Source organism: Mesitornis unicolor, unplaced genomic scaffold, assembly GCF_000695765.1.
Source record: "Mesitornis unicolor isolate BGI_N332 unplaced genomic scaffold, ASM69576v1 scaffold14863, whole genome shotgun sequence".
Lineage (NCBI taxonomy): Eukaryota > Metazoa > Chordata > Aves > Mesitornithiformes > Mesitornithidae > Mesitornis > Mesitornis unicolor.
The window spans coordinates 39,006-62,545 of NW_010172704.1; the positions used below are offsets into that span (position 1 = coordinate 39,006).

Sequence of the window (23,540 nt, forward strand, 5' to 3'; positions counted from 1 at the left end):
AAGGAGTCCATGCAGATTAAATTTTGAAGATAGGTGTCATGGAGTTGCAATCTGTAAATCAAAGCAGATGCCTGTCAAAAATCCTGACCTTGAGAAGTAGGAATAGGAGATGTAAGAGTTGAGACTGAAATCCATATTTAGTAGATAAAAGTAGACAAAACATTCTGCATGTTGACCTTGCAGAATCAGTAAAAGTAGCACAGCTGCTGGCTGTGTAATGCACTTTGAGAGAGAAGTGACTCTAGCAGTGGATGATTAGAATAATCTTTGTCAGGAAGGTGAGTGGAATGAGCTGAAATGATCTTTACAGACTGTGATGACTTTGCAGATCTGAGTGAAAGTCCTACTTCAAGAAATAGCTGCCACTTACCAGGTTTCAGAATTAGCACACACCTTCACCAGTTTTGGGGCTGCTTGTTAACACTAAAGTACGGGCAAGGTTGCTTTTAAGAGCATCCCTGTTTGTCTTATATTCATAAGGTGTTGTCTGAATTGAAATCATACATCAGTTTGTTTATATGCCTTTTTTGATGCTACTACTTTCCTACCAAAGGGAGATAGAAACTGAATTAAATTTTTAGCAAACAAACAGGAGAAAAAACTCAACAAAAAAACTCCAAACCAAAATAATTGGTATAGCCTTTTAAAATTAGCTTTTAGTATAGCACAGCTGTATAAATACATGAAGTGTCCTTAATTTATTTGCCTGTCCTGTAAGAATTCCTCAAAAAACTTGAGATATTCCAGTCCTGGTAGCTAGATACTGTTATGTCATTCATATAAGTGTGTCTTTAGGAAGTTTAAGTTATATTCTTAACAGTAAATAGGGTTAAATAAGACGAAAAAAAGAAATCATAGGATTGTTTACGAAAAATGCAGAATTGTGTATGTTCAAAAGTAGACTCTATCCCATTCTGCACATTTTTGTCATTACGTCGCTTTTTCTCAGAATTCAAAGTGGTCTTATTTGCACTAAGTTGACTTTTAAGTTGCCTCTTCTTAATTCTTTTTCCTTGTAGTTTCAACATAGGTGTGTTAAATGCATTACACTCCTGTATATCTGCTCAGTAGATTGTTTTGAGGACGTTCCATTAGATTAGAATGTCATATGCATTACAGCCGTATGTGCTGTGCTGGCCACAAAAGTCTTTCAGGGAGGTGGAGCTTTTCCTCTGAATGAGTTCATGCTACGGAACAAGATTAAGAATCCCTCTGGCAGGGAAGAGGCCACAAGCAGATTACCACACAGGATACATAATGTGGCTACCTACGTAGCTCCGAATAGGTTTACCTCTGTTGTAGTCAGCTTATCCCTTGAAGTAGATAGATTTTTTTTTAAATCTCTCATTATATAAGGAGACTGTGATGTTAATTAACACAGACTGAATTAAGAACCTGCTGCCTTCTACTTCACTTAGCCAAGGGGAGGCTTAATTATGTGTTGACCATTTGAGAGGCAGCTCCAGACCTGTGTGTTTTCTTGTGCAGTTTTTGCCCTTCATACTTTTCACAAATTTTGAAGTGACAGATGTGCATCTATAACTGGTACTTTATCAATGAACAGTACTCAACATTTCCTGTAGTGTAAAACACAGACTGGTAGTCACAAGGGGAAGACTGTTCATCAACAGTACTGAGTTTTTATACAGGGATGAAAAATTTTCAGAACGAAGTAAAAGTATCAAATAAATACGACTGAAGAATTTTGATGTACCTCGTTGCTTTTGTATATTTTTATTTCAATTAGTAAATCTTGAAAATAGAGTATAACGCTCATTATTTGAAAGCTAGATGTGACTGAAAACTAAGCTCTCTTACCTTGCCAGGCATCTTTGCTGGTTGACAGCCATTTCCCTAACACAGTTATTTTGACTCTTGTTTGTGAAATTGTTTACATATTTTTAGTTTTCTGCCACATGATTGAATTCTAGTGAGAGTGACAGAATAGGGCTTAGCAATACTGTTGATAGAGAGAAGATCTGAATGAAGGTGAAAGGGACATGTTAAGAAATTGCTGAAACTTTTAATTTTTAATGTAATATTCTAATCTAGTCCTGGGGTTGTTTCTGTGTCCCCAGAAGTCTTCAAGGCCACTGAAGTGTGAGGATAAGAATTATAATTGTTATCACTGTTGGGGAGGGGAGAAGAGGCACTTTTTGTCTCACTGAACAGTGCAAGCATAGCTGGAGAGTTAAAACTTGTCACCATGTTTTCGTCCTTTAAGGACCTATAGAAGACTTGACAAAAGCTTACTTTTTATATGAGCAGTTCTGAAGATCCTACCTTGAACGTGTGCAGTGCATTTCAGGATTCAAAAGAACAAAGTATGTAGCTGAAGCCAACTGTATCATGAACGTGTTTCCAGGTCACCTAGTGATTACAGAGGTGGTAGAAAGTCCAGAAACCAGGAGCTCCACGGTTCTCTCATTACAGCTGGTTTTGATGATCATGTGTGCTTTGATGCTTGTCATCTTTCTTAGACTGATAGCACTGTTGTTAGTCAGTAGAGAAAGATGTTGAACTTCCATTTAACATTAAACTGGAACATTTTTACTGGAAATACCAATTGCTCTCTTTTTCCATCATAAGCACAGGTCCTATATGAACATTGTAGGAGTTCTGGTTATATAATAAAGTTCTGTAAAAATTGAAGATGCTTGAAGAATAGTTTTTCAATTCTAGCTTGTGTAGATTTCTACTTTTTGTGTCCTGATCCACGAATTGTCTGCTTAATTATTGATTACTTAAGATTTCCATTTAATATATGCAAGCATGGGTTAGCTGTGGTGAGACAGCAGCTTATGTATTTGGTCAATCTGCGCAAATGCTTTACTGGATGTGCAGCAGAGTCCAGGTACAGCTTTTTTTTAAGGCCTGGCTATAGGAATATATATCCCATTGTTTCTGACACCTAAATCAATCACTTACTGATACTCTGATTCTAAAAAAAATATATATTTTTTTCTTGCCCCACTTCTTACCTGTTGACAGTGTTTGATGATGGTGATGAGAAGACTCTGAGACGCTCGTCCCTGTGTTTAAAAGGAGAAAGACATTTTGCTGAAAGTGAGGTAATGGAAGAATTTTTATGTGACAACTTTTTATTTAGAAAAATTTAAAAGTGATATTTTTAGTACCTCAGTGTTCAGTATGTTATGTACATCCATGCTACTAAAAATGAGGATTATGTAAAAATACAGTCTACAGGGTCTGGCTTACTCTTTTTTTAAATCAAGAAATGCAATTAAATTTCACCAGATTGTGTAAATTAAGAAAGTTAAGACATGTCATATTTTCTGTTTTCATAGTATTAATGGTTCAAGATTGTAAATCACACAAAAAAACAGTGAGAACACAACTACTTTGCTTTGTATAAAATTATTAATAAGTTTTCATTGGAAAAAAATGAAATATGGTAGATTTAAAAATAAGTACGTCTGGCCACAATTAAGTTTTGTGTTTGGGTAGATTATGAATTCTAATTTGTAATAGCTGATAAACTTGGAAGATCATTACTTCTCTTTTAAAAGGCAAATTATGAGTTGTTGTTACCTGTTAATTTGAAGACAGTTACCAATATTTTGAAGCTGGCACCTGTCTTAAAGGTGATTTGCATATTAAAGCATTCAGACATTTGTAGCAAATTTCAAATAGTTGAAATTTCAGAATGAGGGTTATTTCTTCTTATTTTGTAAGACAATCTGGACTGATGGGCAGATTTGTGTAAACTTGTTAGCTTATTGGAAAGCCACTGAAGACAAGGGTTTTTTGCTGAAATAAATATGCTTTAGTATTGTTGCCTGCTTACTGCACTCTTGTGAAGGTTCAGATACCCTCTAGAATCTTAAGTCAGGATTAAACATGTGTAAAGAAGAGGGCCTAATTAGATGCTTAAATCTGGATTCAAATATAAATGCCATAAATTTAAAAATTATGTTGTTCCTTTGATTAGCTCTTGGTTATTAATTTTCAGCATTCCTGAAAATTAGGTTGTTTCTATTCCATAAATACAATTTTGATATCGTTTGAGGTGTATAACTTTATATTAAGCAAGTTGAAAATTGTAGTCTAGATATATTGCTTTGCAACCCATTTGACTGAACAAGAGCAATTTCAGCTTATTTTGGCTTATTCAATGAAGCTTTACATTCAGGTGACTCCTACTTTTTATTTTATCATCGTTCTCACCATCTTAGCTTTTGATGTCTTGCCAAAAGTCACTGGTATGCAATTCATTGTCATCAACCTTCAATGAAACGCATGTTATGCATTTCTAATAATTATCTCATGATTGCGTAGCTACTCAGCAGGGAAAGTTTCTTTTGCAATTAGACCAGTGCCACATGATGGTCTTGTTCTGATGCTGCTTTAACTTCATCTCTGATTTCCCAATTGTGTGGAATCTTTCAGGGTGGCCACCACACTCAGAAGTAATCACGCATTTACTTTAAGATTTTAAAAGCCAATTTTATTGTCTGTATGTCCAGTTCTGTCTGATACAGAGCACTTTTGAGTTTCTTGTTGGTGTTTCACATTTAAAATCTATACACAACTCAGAAGTGTAATTTGGAGGACTGTGTTTGCTTTGGAAGGCTTTACGCCTTCTTTCAAACAAGATTAACGCAAAAAACTATGTGTACCACGGGCCTTCAAATCTGGAATGGTTATCATTTAAACTGATAACAACAGTCTTAGGGAAAAACCACAGTCTTACGGAAAGAAGATAACAGCATCTGCATGAAGTCCTTCTCTTGACGCTTTAGCATTCTCCCTGAACAGAGACAGTTCTTTCTTTCTTTCTCTCTTTTTTGTTTTGATGCTAGTACAGCATCAATAGCACCCTCTCAATTATCAGTATAGCAACCTCTTTAAAATTGTTTTAGAATCTTTCTCTCCCATATCAAATTATGAATTGCTAACAAAAATATAATTAATGTGTCATGTTTGCTGCTACTGAGTTATCTTGCAGTTTCATTTCATAGGGGACCTGTGTTCATTTATAAGTAGATGATTGAGTGTTTAGTCTGATGATAGGACAGGCAGAAAACTCATCCTGTAGAGATGGACTATTCCAGATCAGCAGAATACCTGATACTTAATTCTCTGTGTTTGAATGGTACAAAGGACTTCTGGGAAGAATTGTCTGTGTGTATTGGACGAAAGTTAATTATTCAGAGGTGGGGAGGAAATGTTGGGAAAAAAACGAAAGAAACCCAACATTTTTTAACATTACTTTTAAAAATTAAAGCAGTGAAGCAGTGACATCTCTGCTGTACTTCTGCATTTCTTTTGTAATGAGAGAGTCTCTCTATTGACAAAAATCAATTTATACCAGATTATATAAATTTATGGCTTGGAGAATAACTTACAGCAGAGGTTTTATATGTGTATCTATATGTATTTTTTTTCATTTCACAGACATTAGATCAGCTTCCACTCACAAATCCCGAACACTTTGGGACTCCTGTTATAGGAAAGAAAACAAACAGAGGAAGGAGATCCAACCATATGTAAGTTTAACATCTTTATATCTGTACTGTCTGTATTAAATTCTGAAGCTTTCAGTGTGCTTGGAGTTTTATTAGTTGTACGTTCAGGCTTCTCTTATTCAGAAGGCAGAAAGTTGCATGAAAAGTGTTGGTTAGCACTCAGGCTGAAAGTCAGTTTTATGTGTATTGTTGCATGCAAGAATTCCAGCAAGTCTTCATGTAGTCAGTATTTAAAATAATACTAGGTATAGGCAAGAGGTTTTTTCCTGGTTTTGTTACTTAATTAAAAATAAAGAAGTGACATACCAAGTGGAAATATATTGTTAAGATATATTCAGAAGCTCCTGAAGTAGGAGCTGTATCCTACCTGTAGTAGGATGTTAGCATTATAAATGTGTTGGACTCAAACTGAAACTATTACAAGGCAGTCTTTGTCCAGCTGATACAAAGTCTTTGTAGAAGGCACTGGAATCCTCATGTAGGCCTTTGGTTTCTCATTACAAGGTCTCTGAAGGGCTTGTAGAAATAGGTGAGCAGTATTATTGTTTGCAGCAAAGCTTATTGACAGAAAAAGAAAGTTAAAGAGTAGTGACTTGATTTCCTAGGTGCCAAAATTCTTGGTAGTTGTGATCTTGAAAAAGCAGTATTAAATACTCCACTGACCGTTCTTTTTTGTTGTTTGTGGACGGAGTTTTTATGTTTCTTTTGTTTGATTGGTTGGATTACCCTTTCACACTCTTGTCTTTTTGATAGCTTGAAATAAATATTGCCCTGTACTTACTCAATTACTAATTTACTCATTTGTGAGATATTGAAGGAAACACATGGAAAAAGCTGGCATATACCACAGAGAATGTGACTGCAGCATCCTTGGTGTCTGTGACTGGGTTGTTGTCTTCTCTGTTTCCTTAACTGTACAGAGCATTATTATGGCAGGAACAACACACTTATCTTTATCTCATGGTTAATACTGACTAAACTGAGTAAAAAGACAAATTGCACAGGTACTGGTATGACTGAGCTAGGTTGTAGTCTCTCTAAAATAGTCCTGGCTTTTTTACTAGTCCTTGACTTTTTTTTTCCCCACAAGAGATTCTCAAACAACAAAAGGCAGCCTGAGAGAGTTTCATACTGTATTTTAAAAGAAATCACTACTTAAAAAAAAAGATGTTGAGAGGGAAAAACCCACTGTTATCAGCACTGCAGATGATGATAGAAAATTAGGGTGGAGAAAGTGAAATGTACTATTTCACCCGAGACTGTAAATCAGTTGTTTTCTGTTACACAGTTGCTAACTGTGAGTCTTCTGTTAATATTGAAGTTTGTACTCAAAAATAGTTATGTGGAAATTGAAGATAGGTTTTAAAATTCTGCTGCTTGTGCTCATTGAACACACTGTGTATTTTCTGAGAATTAACCTCCAAAGTTATGAGTAAAAAAACCCCAAACGTATCTAGTGGGAAACAGGAGTGCTGATTTTTTTTCTTTATTCAGTTACAGGTAATTTTAGTCTGAGTAGTTTTGTATATTTAGACTCCTCATATGGTTAAAACCAGGTGCAACTTTGTACTGGAGCAGTTAAAACAATGAGGCAGAACCCTTTTTAATCAAAATATATTTGTGTCTTTGCCTATCTATACTTAGATTCCAACACTTCCTTCAATGTGAAATTGAAACAGTCATTGAAATGCTTCACTGCACATCTTTGAAGAACTGTTTCAGGATAAATAGACTTTCTCGTTGCTATTCATCTTCATAGCCAGTGTTTCTTCTTCAGAGATTTGTCTTCTCTCAGAATAGCTTTTTATTATTCTTTATGGCTGTTAAAGTAAAAGCATAGGGTTTAAGAGGAAAAACAAAACAATGTAGCTTAATATTGGTCCAAAACTACAACTGCAACAGGATTTTTGAACAGTGCTTCACTAGGGCAGAATTCTTGTTTTGAATGTTCTGACAGTGAATTTCTGTTCCTCCATGTGGGTGCATGGTGGTGTTCTGTTTGGTTTTTGCTTGTATTACATGTAGATGTGCCTTTCTTAGTTTGTAATGTTTGAAATGTTGCTATAATATCTGTATAAATACTTTTGTTTATTTTTATCCTAAAACATTTAACAGGCAATTGAAGTCACTATTATTTATGCCTCTTTGACAATTAGCCTTGGATCTCCTGTAATTATAACAGGCAAGTTTTGAATAGTTGAGTTTTAAGTCTTTTTCTGTTGTTTAGTCCTGAGGAAGAATCTTCATCCTCTTCCAGCGATGAAGATGAAGATGACAGGAAACAAAGTGACGAGTTATTAGGAAAAGTGGTGTGTGTGGACTGCTTCAGTGTGGATAAAAAGAAAGCTCTGTGGTTTCCAGCCTTGGTAAGAGTTTAATCTGTATTTTAATTTTGTAAAGTTTTGTTCATTTTCTATGCACCAAAGAAAGGTGGGGCTTTGGTTTTTTTGTGTTTTATGTTGGTTTTTTGTTTGGTTTGGTTTGGTTTCTTCCAATTAGATGGATTAATCTATATTTTTATTAGAACTTAATATGTTCCTTCAGATTGGACCGTATCATAATAGTCAAATGAAATATTATATGTGTAAATATGTTTGTTTACAAAAAGTGTTTGCTAACATGGCTTTAGTTTTTCCAAACAGACAGAGCTTGTTGACCTAATTCTAGCTCAACAGTGTGTTTAGTACTACTTAACTAAAATTTCAGGGCTTTTTTTTCCTAGGCTGCTGTTTGACATTTTTCTGAACTACCATGTCTTACCAAGGAAGAAAATAAAGTGCAAAGAGAGGGGAAGTTTAGTGATTCGGTATATATTCTTTTTCCTAGCTTCAATATAAACACATTTGATAATAAAATCAAATGTTTTTCTTCGTTGCTATGGTAGGTAGTAGTTGCCAATAAATTTACTGTAAAACAACATTGTAGTCTTTCAGTACCAATATTTTCTGTCTTCCTTTATTCTGGTTTAAAACCACTTTTTTTACAAATAAGTAAAATATCACCATTAGTCTCAGGATTGCGTATAGACTGACTAATATATTTGGAAATTAATGTATTTCCATATGTAGTACTTTCTAGTACCATGTTTTTTTATTTTTATTTTATTATTAATTGTAAATATTTGGATAATTTCTCTCTGGCAGTGAAAGCTTAAACTGTTCATCTAATTTCAGGAAGACTTGTGCTCTGTTTTTGAGAAGATGACATACAGTAACATTTAACTCTCCTTAGTGTGTGCAATAGCTCTCAGTTGCAACTTTTTACTTGTCATCGCCTGTGTCTTATAATGCAGTCCAGAGGCTTCCCAGCAAGGACTTCTTTTGGAGAAGTTGATGGGAGAGAATGAGTCGTTGAATTCTCTTTTATAACAAGGAAAAGGCAGAATACACAGCAAGGAGATACCATGTTAATGATGGATAGCTTTAAGAGAGTTTTTCAGTAACAGACAAGAAAATTGAGCTGTTTCTTTACTGCAAGCTGTCACCAAGATGAATGCAGCATTGCCTGCCTCACCATTGTACTCTGAGAAGCGATTGGTGAGCCTGGCTTGAGCTGGTTTGTGTCACGCTGTTGGATTGGCCCTTCTGGTCATGCTCATGACAGAGAGCATTTTCCAAGGCAGCTTCTCTTAAAGATTAACTGAATCATTGTTTATGCTCTCAAGGTATGCTAAAGACACACGCTGTTATTTCATTCGCTTTCATTTGGAGATTGGAGTAGCTCACTCTTCATTGAAAGCTTCATTGAAAGGGACACAAAGTTTGAGGGTGGAGCTCATTAACGCTGAAATAGCTTATCCTAGATTAACTGTTATTTTAGTAATTGGGTTTATAGCTCCGCAAATAAACATTGTGTCATTTAACCTGAAAGCTCATGCCAAAGAATAGATTAATGCCCCAAATTGTTTTTTTTTACTTGTCCCTCTAGCTATGCCTCTCCATTCTTTTACCTCATAAGCAGGTTATCTTTACTATATAAAAGTAATTTTATCTTATTACTGATGAATTTTGCTTTAGCTTTAAATTATGCTAACTGTAATTATGTGAATAATGAAATAAAAATTCAGATTTAATATGCTGAAGACTATATATCCCAGAATTGCTTTGTTATTAGTGATACTATGTACACATACACCGTGTGTAAGCTCAGAGGACGTTGTGCAAGTTTATTACGTGAAAAGATGTTCAAGGATTAGTCTAAACCTTTGCAGCAAGTAACAGTTAGAAGTGGAAACTGATTACTTTGGATATCAGTCTTATAATCAGGTAGCCTGTCATTTATAGATGTAAAACTGTATGCATGGGTTGTTTTTTGTTGGTTTTGGGAGGTGGGAGTAGGTTGAGAGCAATGGCTAATCGTAATTGTAAAAAAGCCTGGCAGTTGTTCCTTATGTCAGAGTGTGATTTAGTAAGCCTTATAGCGTTGCTTAGTTTTAATGTGTACTTAAAGGCTTTTGGAAGGTGCAGTGAGGAAATCTGCTTGCAGCATTTTCAGAAAAAAAAAATTGAGTTTACATGGGATCATCTCTCTCATCCTCCTGTGACTCCACTGGAGTTTGTTTTGCAAGAAAATCGAGAAAACTTGATTCAGGCAAAATTGAGGTTATGTTTCTTGATGTAAAGGCACTAGATGAGGATGTGGTGAGCTGTTTTCCAACATTTGAATAGATGTCTCACTACTAAGATTATGATGCTTATAGAAAACCAGTATCTAAAGCTAGAAGGGCCTTTTTCTGTCTTCAGAGAGCTGAGATTGCACCTGTCTGTTTCAAATTGGGGGTGATAAACACTATCCTTTACCTTGATATTAAAACACTATTGCAAACTATATCTGAAAAGGCATTTCAATCAGTAAGCTGTAGTTTTTAAAGTGATTTCTTTAGAGACTGTAGAATGCATTGGTTTTGGAGATAGGCTGTTAAGTTTTATTTTTCTTGAGAAGCATATTTAGCCTATGCTATGATATGCAACTGTTTCCAGAACGAGTGGAGCTTTTTACTTTACCTTCTAAAATGCTGTATGGCTGGTGACCTGTGGAAAAAACCCTTTTGCTTTGCAAATATCTCTGTGTGTTTGGTGGAAAAAGTAGGACTGAAAGCAGTTGGTGTAGGAGAAGAGGTACTTACCAGGGCTAAATTTGATCTGCAGTCACTTACTGCTCCTTGGGGCATTTCATAAATCCTGTATGTCTTTGCTTTTGAAACTGGGGGTGATTACATCCTTGCAACTTCAGGAAGTTTTTCAGAAGAGGTCTCTAACTCAGGTGGCAGCACTTGGTGGAAGTTCTGTCCTTTTAGGATGAGGAGTAGAATAAGCTGTAGTGAGTGGTAGTGGCATGACAGGTACGTAACTTCTGTCAGAGTGCTTTTCTTACTTAGGTCTCTGGCAGCAGCCACCAGCTCCTTTTTGAGAAGCATCAGTATTACTCACTTGTTACTCCATTTTCTCTCTAAACTTTGCATTTTTACTGTCTTTGCAGGTGGTTTGTCCAGACTGTAGTGATGATATTGCAGTGAAAAAAGACAATATTCTCGTTCGCTCTTTCAAGGATGGCAAATTGTGAGTAGGAATGTAGAGGCTGATAACTGAATAACATCTGTACCGGTCAAGTGAACTGTAGTATGAAATGTTTTGGATAAGGTATTAATAACATCAGTAAGCTCACTAAGTTTCTGCTAAGACTTTTTCTAATCTTTAGAAGCCTGTTGACAGCCTACATTGTGATGAACTTTGTCTTGAACTTTGTCATTGTTAGTAACAGGATGTTGTAGGTTTTTTAATGGCATTGTTTCTGTGGTGACAAACAAAGCAGTTATTTTGTGACTTAGAAATAGACCTGAGACTCTTTCCTGCTTTGACTGGAGTAGAGCACACTGCTTTCCGGAGATGTGGCCATAACCTTATCCAGCTACAGGATGGGGTGGGTGGGGTTGTGTGCGTGCATACACCTACACTACACGCACGCACAGAAATTCTCTTTCCTTTTTTGAGGTAGCAAGGCATATGTTTATCTCAGTTTGGACTACAACTGCATATTCTCATGTTCTCTGGAAAGAGCTGTAATACTGCTCAAAGTAGAAAATAAAGTAGAGGAACCTAGAAAACCAGACTGTATGGTATTTGCAATAGAACAAGGAACATGGTATACTTAAACTCATGTTGGTCAGGGAAAAGGGCTCATGGATGACAATACAGTTATTTTTTTCTAGGTTTTAGTTTTTACTTTAGTAGTTACATCTATTTAGTTTGCTTGGTTCAGTTTAACAGAATGCTTTTGCAGAAAGGATATTGAAATATTTAAGTTTTATTGAGGTTTAATTACTTACCAAGTCTTGGCTGTTGCTTTACCATTTGATAGTTACTCAGGCGCATCGATGCACATCAGTGGAGAAACACACATGAGCACGTGCACATGCAAGCATATGGCCTCCCCCCCCCCCAAAACTGCAGTTTTTTTTTAAAAATGCTTTCAATTTGGAAGTTGTTCGTTTCATACTGACAGTTTATACTAATCATTTATGTTTTAAGCAAGGTAGGGTTTTGTTGTTTGTGAGTAAGTAGTTACTTGCTAAATTAACATGAGGTTTTTAAGTAATTTATATTTGGGAGATTCCAGAAACTACCTGTTAGTGGAAGAAGAATGCTTGCTTTAAGAAGCAGTGAATGCATATGGATGGTCTGACTAAATTTATGTAGAAGCTTTGTTTTTAATCTGTTGACTAATACCGTACCAGACTAACACTACAGAATTGTCAATATATACTTCATATGCTTTTGTATGTTTAGTAAGTCTATTATAGTCTTAGTGATAGCTCTGTATTATACTGTTAATTTAGCTTTAAAATATTTTAAAGTATTTTTTTTATGCTTTCTAAATTATCTAGTGTTTCTGTGCCAAGAAAAGATGTTCGAGAGATCAGTGAAACTTCACCAAAGCCTGACGGTACTCTAAAACAAGGTAAAAATAACTTTTGGTGAGGAAACACAGGGGTATGTATTTGCTTTGTTATGTAAAGTAGACCAAATTTATGGTAGATTTGTTCATGTCTTAAAAATGCTACAATACAGGATCTTTTCCTATAGCATAACATATTGAAGGAGAACACTTTTGAAAAGCTAGAGGAGCTTTTCTTTTTAAAAAAAAAAAAAAACAACCAGCCAAAAAATTCCAACAAAAAACCCCAAACAAGAAAAAAAACCCCAACTCTACCACACTTGTTTTAACTGTAGACATGCCAAACAAATGATGATATAGTTGTACGGTGCACATTGGCGTTATAGGTTATTCAGTATTTGGCCTTTTGCACTAGATCTTGATAAAGTTACATGCACCGTAGTACCCCTAATAGTTATGCGTAAGTTGCCTTTAGGAACTTTGGAGAAACTGGAATTGAAAGTTCAATTTTGTGTGATCAGACTCTTAAAATTAGCTTGTGCTTATTTCTTCCTCTTCCTCCTCCCTGTTCAGTATATGTAATCCACAGCATAAACCTGTTGGAATAGGGGGTTCTCTCAATTAAGTTTTCATATACGCCTAATACAAAAGATCATTATTTGTGTATAGACACTAACCTGGTAATAATCCTAATAATGGCTCTGAGTAGTTTGATTTGCAGAAACACTGGGGCAGTTTGGCTGGGTAAGACAAATAAGGATGGCCAACATGGAGTTGTCGTTGAGGTTCTTTGAATTTGGGGGTGGAGGTGTTAATTAGCAGTCTTTCCTCCTTCTTCCCTTCCCCTGCCCCCGACTACTTTTTTTGATTAAAACATTTGGTCAAACTGATACTTCCTGTAGTGCTAACAAACGCTGGTCCTTTTTCAGCTTTTGACCAAGCCCTCGAATTCCGTAAAAGCAGAACTGTTCCTAGTAACTGGAAAACAGAATTGAAAGAAGACAGCTCCAGCAGTGAGGCTGAAGAAGAGGAAGAGGATGAAAAAGGAAAAGAGGATAACAGCAGTGAGGAAGAGGCAAGTGAAGTTAGTAAAGGGCGTGGATGCACAGCTGATAAAAAAAATAGCAAGACTAATATTTAAGTAGATCCTTTTGACATTTGCGAACGTTTAACATGTTAACATAGGCAACAGTACTGCCTCAGCTTTAAAAAATCTTTATTCAACCAGGATCAGTTAATGTGAAAATTTCTAACAAATACCTCTGAGTGACAAAACAGAAAACATGAAGTCAAAAGGCGGAGACATTAGGGACTAATGAAAAGTAGAAATTAAAACTTGAATATCCTGCTTTAAAATCTTTCCCATGCTTTGTGGCCATGGAGCAAGTTCTGTACATGCTAAAATCGTGCTACTGTTGGTAGTTACTCACATAAATGATGATGAACTTTTCTCTTGGTCATAGAGCTGTTACCCCAGTACGTACTCATGACTTACCACAAATTCCAAGCCACGGTGAAGTTTGCTAACTTGTACACAGGAGCTCTATCTGAGGAGGCAGCTCTAAGCTGTCACTAACCTGTGTTCTTGACATATTTGAAAAATAAACCAAACTAGGCTGGCATGGCCCTGTTGTTGTCTTCTCCTCTCTTGTGTCTCTGTCACCCTGTCTTCCTTCCCCTTCTACCTTACCCTTTTCTGACCCCAAATGGCACTGCTAGGCCTACAGCTGTAGGTTCTCTTGTAAAGCAGATACTGGAAGTAGTTTGCACTGTTCCTTCCCTGCTTCTAGCTGTAGAAAATGGAGTTGACTGGTTTTGGAGTGGTGAAAAGTGAGAGATTTTGAAACCTTTAGGTAATGACCAAGAAATCAGAGTTGTGGTACCTCTCTCTTATCCTGGTGTACTGAAGAATTGTTTCACTACAAGCTATCTCTCTGGCTACCCTGATGTAAAGAAGCAAAAGAGCTTTTAATCAAGGCATTAGCCTTTCTCTTGCACCTTTCTTCTCTCTTTTGTCTTGGAAGTATGGAGTCCTACCTTGTGCTTGGTTTTCTAATTACTTGTTCTGTCCTCCCAGCCTCCTGTCCAGAAAAAAATGAAGAGGAAAATCAGTGGAAATAACTTTATTTCACAGCTGGCTGTGAGCCTGGAAGAGGGGCTTTTGAGTCTTTTACTTCCTCTGTACCTTCTGGTGGTACTGAAAATCTGTATCTGCCCATAATCACTTCTTTTGTTGTGAAGGTTTGAGAGCTGTTCTCCAATTTGTTATCTATCTGCCAGTAATGCAGTAGACTGGAATTCCCATCAACAGTGGAATTGTAAAGGAGGAACTGTACTGGTTTGGGTCTGAATCTTTCTGATCTTTCTCTCAATACATTCTACTTGGGGATTGTGGTTCTGGCATACCAGAAGATGGTGTTCCATCTTTAATTCATTAATTTCTTCGTTTTAAAATTGGCTGGGAGACTGCAAAGGTGTGAAGTAAAATCTTTGCCACCTCTCCATGCTCATGAGTTCATTCTGCCTCTTCTTTAATCTCACAGGAGATAGCCAGCTCTGATCAAAAGTTACAATGCTCAGTTTGCAAGGGGCTATGCTCTGTGTAGTATTTTGAGAAGCAGAGAGTTCTTTGGGGCTCAGCACAATTCCTGAACTTTCAGAGCAGGTTCATGTCTATCCATGAGCATGATGAATGTAGACAGGTTTGTGCCTATGCAGGTTGACATGCAATCTTTATATAGTGATCGTTCCCTCACTACTTTCAGGTGAAAAATTCACAGTATTTAGCTACAGTGTTTGTAAATATTTGACCTTGTACCCTTTGAACACCTTTTCTCTAGCTCCTGTTGGTTGCATGTGATGATGTGTGAGCTAGTCTTTCCTTGTGCTAGACATGGAGATCTCATTTCAGGAGTATATTTTGGCATTTACTGTGACATCTCATGTGATAATTTGTTCTCCAGTATCCAGTGTTTCAGTCACCCACTTAACTACGAGGTTTCTAAAACCAGGACAAAATATTCTGTTTTCTTTTTCTTCTTTTATTTTCTTGGTTACCAATGGGACATGTGTCTTCTCTCCACCTGCCTTTGAGCAATTTGTGCAGTTTCCTCATTTATTTTCTTTTTTAAAATTAGTTTGTGCCTGTAACCTCCTGGGTATCAAGCAGCATCTCTTCTCAACCAGGACCTGTAAGTCTGCTCTTGGAAATTTGTTATCCACTTGCAGGTTGTTCTAGTGCTTTCCAGGACATGAAGAATTCTCACCAGTAGCCCTCACACTGTCCATGTGGTCTCAGTACCTATGAACCAGAACAAACAAACAAAGAAAAAGCTCTTATATATGTCAGAGCTGGCTTCATATATAGATAGGAGTTGACATGCAAATCCTCTCTACTAAGATGAGTTGCCTCTTTTTTTTTTTTTTTTTTTTTTTTTAATCTGAAATGGAAGAGATGGATTAAAGGCATTCCTTTCCTTTACTACCTCTGACAGCAGGTCAAAGAGCTGACAAAGACCCTCTCTTCTAGTCCTGGGCTATAATACTGTGTGAATCTTTTGTTGCAAAAAGTGTGTTGCTGCTTTTCTGGATTTCATTATCATACATATGAGCCACTATCTTTTACCTTCATGACATGGACATATGCAGTAGAAACTGCAGTGACCTGCTAGCACTGTGGGTGTCTAACTTAGAAATAGGCAAAGATGACAGAGTATGACATGCCTTGCCGACTAACTTCTTGATTCTTTAAAAGATTCTGTGAATGTTTGAAGATTACTAACAGATGTTATTATTGTACTCTAATATGTACAGATTTTGTAAAGGTTCTAGGAAAGTGAAAATGCTTTTCAGTGGCATGCAGGGTCTTAAGCTTTCCCAGTTAGCACACTTTCTTAGAAAGCTGATTTGGTCTCTATAGCAAAAATTAATAAGGAGTTATCCTACTTGTCATTCTTGCCCCTCTGTGGATTATCGTATTTGAGAGGTAGGGAGTACTCTTCAGGCATTGAATCTTATAGTGAGAAATGAGTGGCAGTGTTTCATTTCACCTCTTCACCACCTTTATTTTAGTTCCCCTAATATTTACAGAGTATGCATTCCTTCTTAAAAGCTTTGTTTGGTTTCCTGAAGCTTTAGTTCAGTGATACCCCACACCCATCCATCACTTCCCCAGTGCTCTGTGGAACCATTTTCTTATGGCTACTGTTATCTTGTTGGTGTGGAACACGGAAAACCTAAGTAGGTGCTCATGATCTCTTTGCCATGATCCAGCGTATGCTGGTAGAAGTCCTTTCCAAGTACCTGTTCTGTGAAATCGAAGAAAAACCAAAACAAGCCAAACTAAAAACAAACTCCAAAACTGTGTTGATTCCACGCAAGTAATTTGTTCACTATGATCACATTCAGGTTTTATGATTGCAGGCTGAATCCTTTACTTGCTAGCAGTGTTTCCTTTGCCACCTTTGCCTGTGAAATGTGAATGTTCTTAACCAGGCGTTTGTACTACATGCAGTGCTGCAGCATCACCTCTTACCTGTTGGTGAAGAATTGCTAGTATGTGCTTGACTTGTGATGCCCCTGCGCTGTGAGGATGTATCTAGTGCACTGGTTGCTATTCTCTACCCAGCGTGTCCTTACTTACTGAAGTGGCCTGGACTGACTTCTGCTGATGTACTGCTAGGTAGATGCTAATCAAGTAATGGCCCTTGCAGAGGCTTTACTCTTGCATCGCCTTGAGACTGTGGAATATTTTAATTGCATTTCTGTTGATAATTATACCTAAATGACAGCTGTTTCAGTATATTGTAAATACCAGTTCATTTTTTGCCTGTTTGTTCTGATATGCCCTCCAAGTGCATTTAATGGAGAAGTAGTAGAGAATAAGAAAAAACCCCTATTCACTGGTAAATGGTTATAGCTTTACTTGACCTTATTTTCAGCCATCCATCTCTTTATTAAATAGCCTCAGCAGATGTTGTGGGGTTGTTTTGTTTTGTTTTGTTCTGTTTTGTTTTTTTTCTGTTCAGTCATGATGTTTTCTCAGCTGTCTTACAGTCTTTAAAGACAATATGTTTTGTCACCTTGCTTCAGGGTAGGTGAAGCTTTAATATTTACTACAAAGAGACTGTTGAAGAATGGAAATGAACATGGAATGAAAATACACTAAAGAAAGATAATTACCTTTAGATTTACTGAGTACTTTTTCTAGTTATTTTTTTAAACCTTATAGGTAGTATTAGAAAAGTATGCAGAAAATTAACTTGTATTTTGCCTATTGTTTTGAAGTAGCTTAGTCATCAGAATTTCTAAGAATTCTGATTATACTAATATCTTGTTGTTACTAGTTGTGGCAGGTCACCTTTCCTAAGGAAGTGAGGTTTTACAAAATAAGCCATAGTGCTTTGTCATGAAACTCCGCTGTTTATTAATCTAAGTAAATCTAATACAAAGTTTTGTTAGTGCAGTGAACTGAACATCCAAAATAGCCATTGTTATTTCAGTTCTGGGATTGATCCTGCTTGTGATGTGTTCAGCTGGTACCCCACGGCAGTGTACATGCAGTGCCACTGGCTGCAGTTTGCCAGTACTGTGGATTAGAACTCCTAAGAAAGTGCAAGCACCATCCTCTCTTTCACTTCATCCCTGAAAATGACAACAGTGTATCCAGGCGTCAAGGAGTCACTTAACTGCAGTAGAAGTAGACCTGAGATTTCTGCTGTAATCTCTCAATCATCAGTAGTGGTATCTCCCAGACTTTTGGTGTAAATGGACAAAATTGAGAATACATTTTGATTTATGATATCACTTGGGATACTTCAGTGATCAATTAAAAATCCAATTTCAATGTGTATTCAGTTATTGTTTTGTATATTTGGAAAAACTGGTCATAGCATAGTGTGTGTCTCTGTATAGTGTCCTGCTGCTGACTGCAGTAAAACAAACTTGAACATTTGAACCTAAGTTATCACTGCAGTAGGTTTCTTAATGAAGGAGTGTAACCCAAAATGGTGATAATTTGCTTGTGTGCATTGCTTTAAACAGGAAGAAATAGAGCCATTTCCCGAAGAACGAGAGAACTTTCTTCAGCAATTATACAAGTTCATGGAAGACAGAGGTAGGCATTTTAATCTTTGACTTGTAGAAGCTGAAGATAAGCTGCACTGCTTAGCAGTACTTTTAAGAATTGAGTCTGTAAACTAGTAGTGCTTTGCAGTTTGGTTTTGGAAACAGTGAGACTGTTTCATCGCTTCTGACTTCCCTGCTACTTAGAAGATAAGTCTGTCACTTGACTCTTCTCCTAAAATACAGTCACTTATTCCTGCTTTCAGAAATGGATAGTATCTCATACATCCCAGTACATTTTCTACCGTCGTCTTATAGTGTGTATAATCAAACATTTAATATTCTCAATCATACTAGTGTATCTGCTCAATTTAATAACTTTAAAATACTTAAATAAAATAAAATTTAACCACCCCCCACTTTTTAGAATAATGGAAGAAAGCATGTACTTTGTGCTAGATTTCTTGTGTGAATCCTGATCACTTAAATGCATGAGCATTATCAGTAAGTTAGATTGAAATGTTTTTAGAAGCAAGTGCAGTTTATTATATTAAGTGAAGGTCTTTATATTTAAATTAGTATTATACTAGTTAAATTAGTATCATTTTAATTACATGTGAAGATGAGTTGAAGAACTGTCTAAAAGAGATGACAATGTTGTAGCTACTGCTACTACAGTAGCACAGGAAGTTTCAGATCTTTGAAATGTGGAATTTTTTTCCTGGGGAGGTTTTTTTTTTATTGTAGTGAAAGGTTTATGTTGATGTTTTAAAATATAATTGTTTCAACAGGTGAAATAAAGATATGTATAATATAGTTAGCAAGAAAAGTTGCATCATATGTGCATGTTCAGTAATATATGGAAGAATGCGTATGTTTGAAATAAATTATGTTATTGAACTACAGAGGAAAATGGGTTATTAAGAATCTTGAGTTTGTTTAGTTTCTTGAAGAGAAAGTACCAGATCCATGAGGTGGTCAGAGGGTTTAGAAAACTGTATTTAATAGCATAGCAGTGGATATGATGTGGAATTCATGTTATTCTGAAAAGGAGATTTCTATACACTGTAATAACTGTCTTTGTTCACAGGGACACCTATTAACAAACGACCTGTATTAGGATATAGAAATTTGAATCTCTTCAAATTATTCAGACTTGTACACAAGCTTGGAGGATTTGATAATGTAAGTATTAGTAGGATGAGTATTCCAGAGCCTTAAAATTTGGTGATGCTGTTTATTTTTAAGTAGTGATAAAGAAAAATCTTATGTAGGAGCTTTAGACACAGGAAAATTGAATACTGCAGCTGCATAAGACACCCTGTAGCTCTGAAAAACATGCTTCAACAGGAACTAGAAACTAATTATATTTTAAATAAATTACACATCTACTCAGCGTCTTTTAATTATTACTGCATAAAATCAGCCAGCATGTGTGTTTTGATATTTCAAGAAATGTTTGATAAAGTTGTTACCTCAAAGTGGAAAAGAGGCACTGCTCAGTAGCATCTCAGAGACAAGTTATCTAAAGGTCTGATGTGAGGCCCTTAATTCCTGTCTCTTCTGGGCAGTATATAGAAGAATGTGCTGACTGAGATTAGTGGGATTGGTCTTGGAGTAGTAATTGAAGCATATGGAATTCATGGCCAAGCAGATTCTGTTGCTGTTTTGGACTGCTTCCCATAAGTTTAACCTGTCAGTTGATGAGGTATGTTTGTGCAGTGACACCTTTCTGATATTCAAGAGAGGATATTGTACCTGGGTATTGCAGTACATCTGCTTTACCTTCACAGATGATTAGAAATGGGCGTATCACAGTCACAAAATTTTGACACCAAAGGGCATATAAAGGACATAGTGAAAGACCGGTAGCTGCTGTATCTGGTGCAGTACTGCTAGGGCTGAGTGTTGTTAATACTTTGCATGAATTGTTTCTTTCCAATTTAATTAAAATTCTCTCTCTGATAGTTAAGAATTGCTTTAAATATAAAATAAAAATGATGTACTGATTTTTCTGATCTTTGTCTTTTCTTTCCTTTGTTTTACTACCACCTGGAGAGGAAAACCTGCTATGGCTTACTGAAATGCAGAAGTGCTAAATTACTTTAAGTAGCTGTATTAGGCTACAGTTTGCATTACAGGGAAATACTGTGTGTGTGGTAAATAGCAATTTTACAAATCAGAGGAAATTACTTCTAATTATTTTCCAAAGTTGTAAATTTTTGTGTTAGTGACGTAATTCAAAAAACATGAATTTATTTTCTTTAACAGATTGAAAGTGGAGCAGTGTGGAAGCAAGTTTATCAAGATCTTGGAATCCCTGTATTGAATTCAGCTGCAGGATATAATGTTAAATGTGCATACAAAAAGTAAGTAATAAAACTATGAAGCTTGTGCTAAAACAGCACTAGAAAGAACTGAAGTGATCCTTTGTTAGTGGTAATACACATGAAGTTGATAACTTTTTGGTTATAATACTTTTTTTTTTTTAGGCTTTAAGTGTACTGTTCCTGTTTAGCTTCTGCTAGGTAGCCTGTTCTTTCTTGAAACAAATTTGCTTATTGCAAGCAATTTTCTTTTCTTTTAGATATCTCTATGGTTTTGAAGAGTATTGTACATCAGCTAACATTGAATTTCAAATGGCATTGCCAGAGAAGGTGACAAGCAAGCCTTGTAAAGACTGTGAAAAAGAAAAAGAACTGAAGATGCGTGAAGAACCAGAGCAGGTTGTAAAAGAAATAAAAGTGTTAGATAAGGAGGAGCGCAAGCAGGAGGAAGTAGCAGTAGTACAACAAGAAGAAAAAAAGTTAGCTGAGAATGATAATGAAAGTAAAGAAAATGATAAGCCCTCTGTTCTGGTAAGATATTTTAATGTTCATCTTATATCCTGTTTATAAAGTCAGGTGATGTGTTGATAATCAAGAATCCATGTCAAGATTGGGATCTCCGTAATGCATTTAAAACAAGACAAAAACATGCTGTAAACCCAATTCAGAACAACACATTTGAGTCATATTTATCTCTAGGGCCTGTTTTAGAGGATCATGATGTCAAAATGTCTGACTTTTTAGGAAGCAGCTGCAACACTGTGCTTGGCTGGGGGCCTCCCAGGTCAGATGGAGACTAATTAATGTGCACCTTTATCCTGAACTGGGGAATGCATACTCACAGCTAACTACAGTGCTGAGACTTCTAGGCTCTTGTAAATCTTACTTTTACTCCTCCGCTCCAGTGAAGCTCTACAAAGACCTGGGCCGTACATATACGCAGCAGTCTAATGTCTGTCATTCAGTGATGTAGGGAGACAAATGTTTATACCTTTTCAAAATTCAGTGTTGACTCTGTGGTTTAGCAAAGGAAGCGCAGAGCAGTACACTGAAGTGCTGCACTGTGCAGGCTTAGCACTGCTCTGGAAGCAGTGTAGCTCCTCAAGTCAGAGTACAACATCACTGTAATGCTCCTGCGTGTAAGTGGCAGCCAGCCCTGGTCTGTCTGCTGGTACCAACTCTAGGGTGAATACCAGGTGGGCCAGTACTGATATCTCTGCATCCTAAGTGAAAACATACCCTGGGAAGTGTTCATCTTAGGGGTTGCTTTGTAATTCAAGTCTAAGAGCTTCATGCGTATATCGTTGTGACAAGACTGACTAGGGCACTGGCTGCAACTTTGAAGTCTGTTTTGTTTAGCTTGAGATTTTCAGAAGAGAGAACAGGAAAGGTGCTATAATTTTTGAACAAGACTTTGACTCTGGGTTTTTTTGCTCATAAAACTTCAGTGTGTTTTGTTTGCCTTTTATTAAATCCTTTATATTTTTGTTTCACCTTGTAAGTTAACTAAAGGTTTTATTGTCCTAGGGAAACAAAAAAAATTTGACAGATTCTGCATATACTCAGCCGGATCAAGAAAAGGACTTAACTGTAATGAAAACTGAAGATGAAACCAAGCTAGAAGATAAAGAGGAGGAGAAGATTAAAGAAATGGAAAATCCTACCGTAAATGCAGATGCTGAAGAAAAAGAAAAATCAGGGTAAGTTACTCTGTTTATAATCAGCTAAGGCATCTGACGTGTGTTCATTCACTTTTACTCTTGTAATTTAAACTTCAAATCACGTATCCCTGTCATGAATTAGACCCATACCTTCCAGAGAACTGTGTGTTCCTAACTTTGTCACAGTGCCACTGAAGTTTGTAGATTTAATTTAAGAAAGAAAGGAAAAAAAAAGTGTTTTTTTACAGGGTCCGGGCCTAAGTATTTATAAGCTGAGTGAGCAAAAGAGCATATAAGGCATTGTTGACTATTTGATTTAAGACAAAAGTATTGCAGCCTTTGGCAATATTATTTGTTTACTTAATTTTGGTACAAGTATATCACCAACTTGCTGTTTCCAGCTTTTGCTGTTGGACAGTGGTTTGTTTTGGGTAACATGGGAAAAGATGGAAGTAACTTGCATTGCTCAGTAGCAGCTTTGTCATTGAGTGGGCACGATACTGACAGGAGTCTCCTGTGCAGTCCTTGAGACAGGAGTTTTGGAAGTAAGAGACTGGAGTAATAGAGATGCTCAGGGCCATGTAGTCAATGCATGTGGGCAGGTGATCTCTCCTTTCCTTTATGGAATGGGCAGGTTTTCCTGGTTCAGTGCAAAAAATAGAAACAAGCATTTTTCAGCAGCCACACAAAAAAATGTGAAGTTCACAACAGAATATAGTCCTCACTAATCCCCAGTGTGTTCACAGTTTATATTCTTGTGGTTAGGACCCTTGTACAGTATGATTTCAAGTGGCAAGAACACGAAAGTGGCCATTACAGGTGAGATCAAAGGTCACTTGTAATACCATATCTTGCCTTCAACAAAAAACAATAACAGATGCTTAAGGGAGAAGGTATTACAAGAGGGAAAGCAGATAATGACACCACCTTATACTTTCACAGCAATCTGTATTTCAGGAATGACATTTTTTGTACTTGATACCAGCTGTTGCCTGACCACTAATTCCCTTGTTCATTCCAGCAATCTTTGCAATTTAGTACATCAGCTATCTTAATCTTCTGTCTGAATATCATTAACTCTTAATGCTTCTTCTGGCTCATTAAGA

The 23,540-nt window shown here is 36.5% G+C and overlaps 1 protein-coding gene across 1 annotated transcript in view; it reads left to right on the top strand.

Annotated features, from left to right (window-relative positions):
* The window catches only part of LOC104537563 (AT-rich interactive domain-containing protein 4B-like), a gene marked incomplete at its 3' end in the record, with an annotated part of 61,472 nt that extends 38,999 nt beyond the window's left edge, over nucleotides 1–22,473 (top strand). The window contains exons 5-15 of the mRNA XM_010180485.1: nucleotides 2,992–3,071; nucleotides 5,419–5,510; nucleotides 7,717–7,855; nucleotides 10,968–11,047; nucleotides 12,373–12,446; nucleotides 13,313–13,458; nucleotides 18,426–18,498; nucleotides 19,537–19,631; nucleotides 20,718–20,815; nucleotides 21,034–21,304; nucleotides 22,301–22,473. Of these exons, the coding sequence (XP_010178787.1) occupies nucleotides 2,992–3,071; nucleotides 5,419–5,510; nucleotides 7,717–7,855; nucleotides 10,968–11,047; nucleotides 12,373–12,446; nucleotides 13,313–13,458; nucleotides 18,426–18,498; nucleotides 19,537–19,631; nucleotides 20,718–20,815; nucleotides 21,034–21,304; nucleotides 22,301–22,473 (1,321 nt within the window). The remainder of the gene's footprint in view (nucleotides 1–2,991; nucleotides 3,072–5,418; nucleotides 5,511–7,716; nucleotides 7,856–10,967; nucleotides 11,048–12,372; nucleotides 12,447–13,312; nucleotides 13,459–18,425; nucleotides 18,499–19,536; nucleotides 19,632–20,717; nucleotides 20,816–21,033; nucleotides 21,305–22,300) is intronic.
* Nucleotides 22,474–23,540: the final 1,067 nt, after the last annotated feature.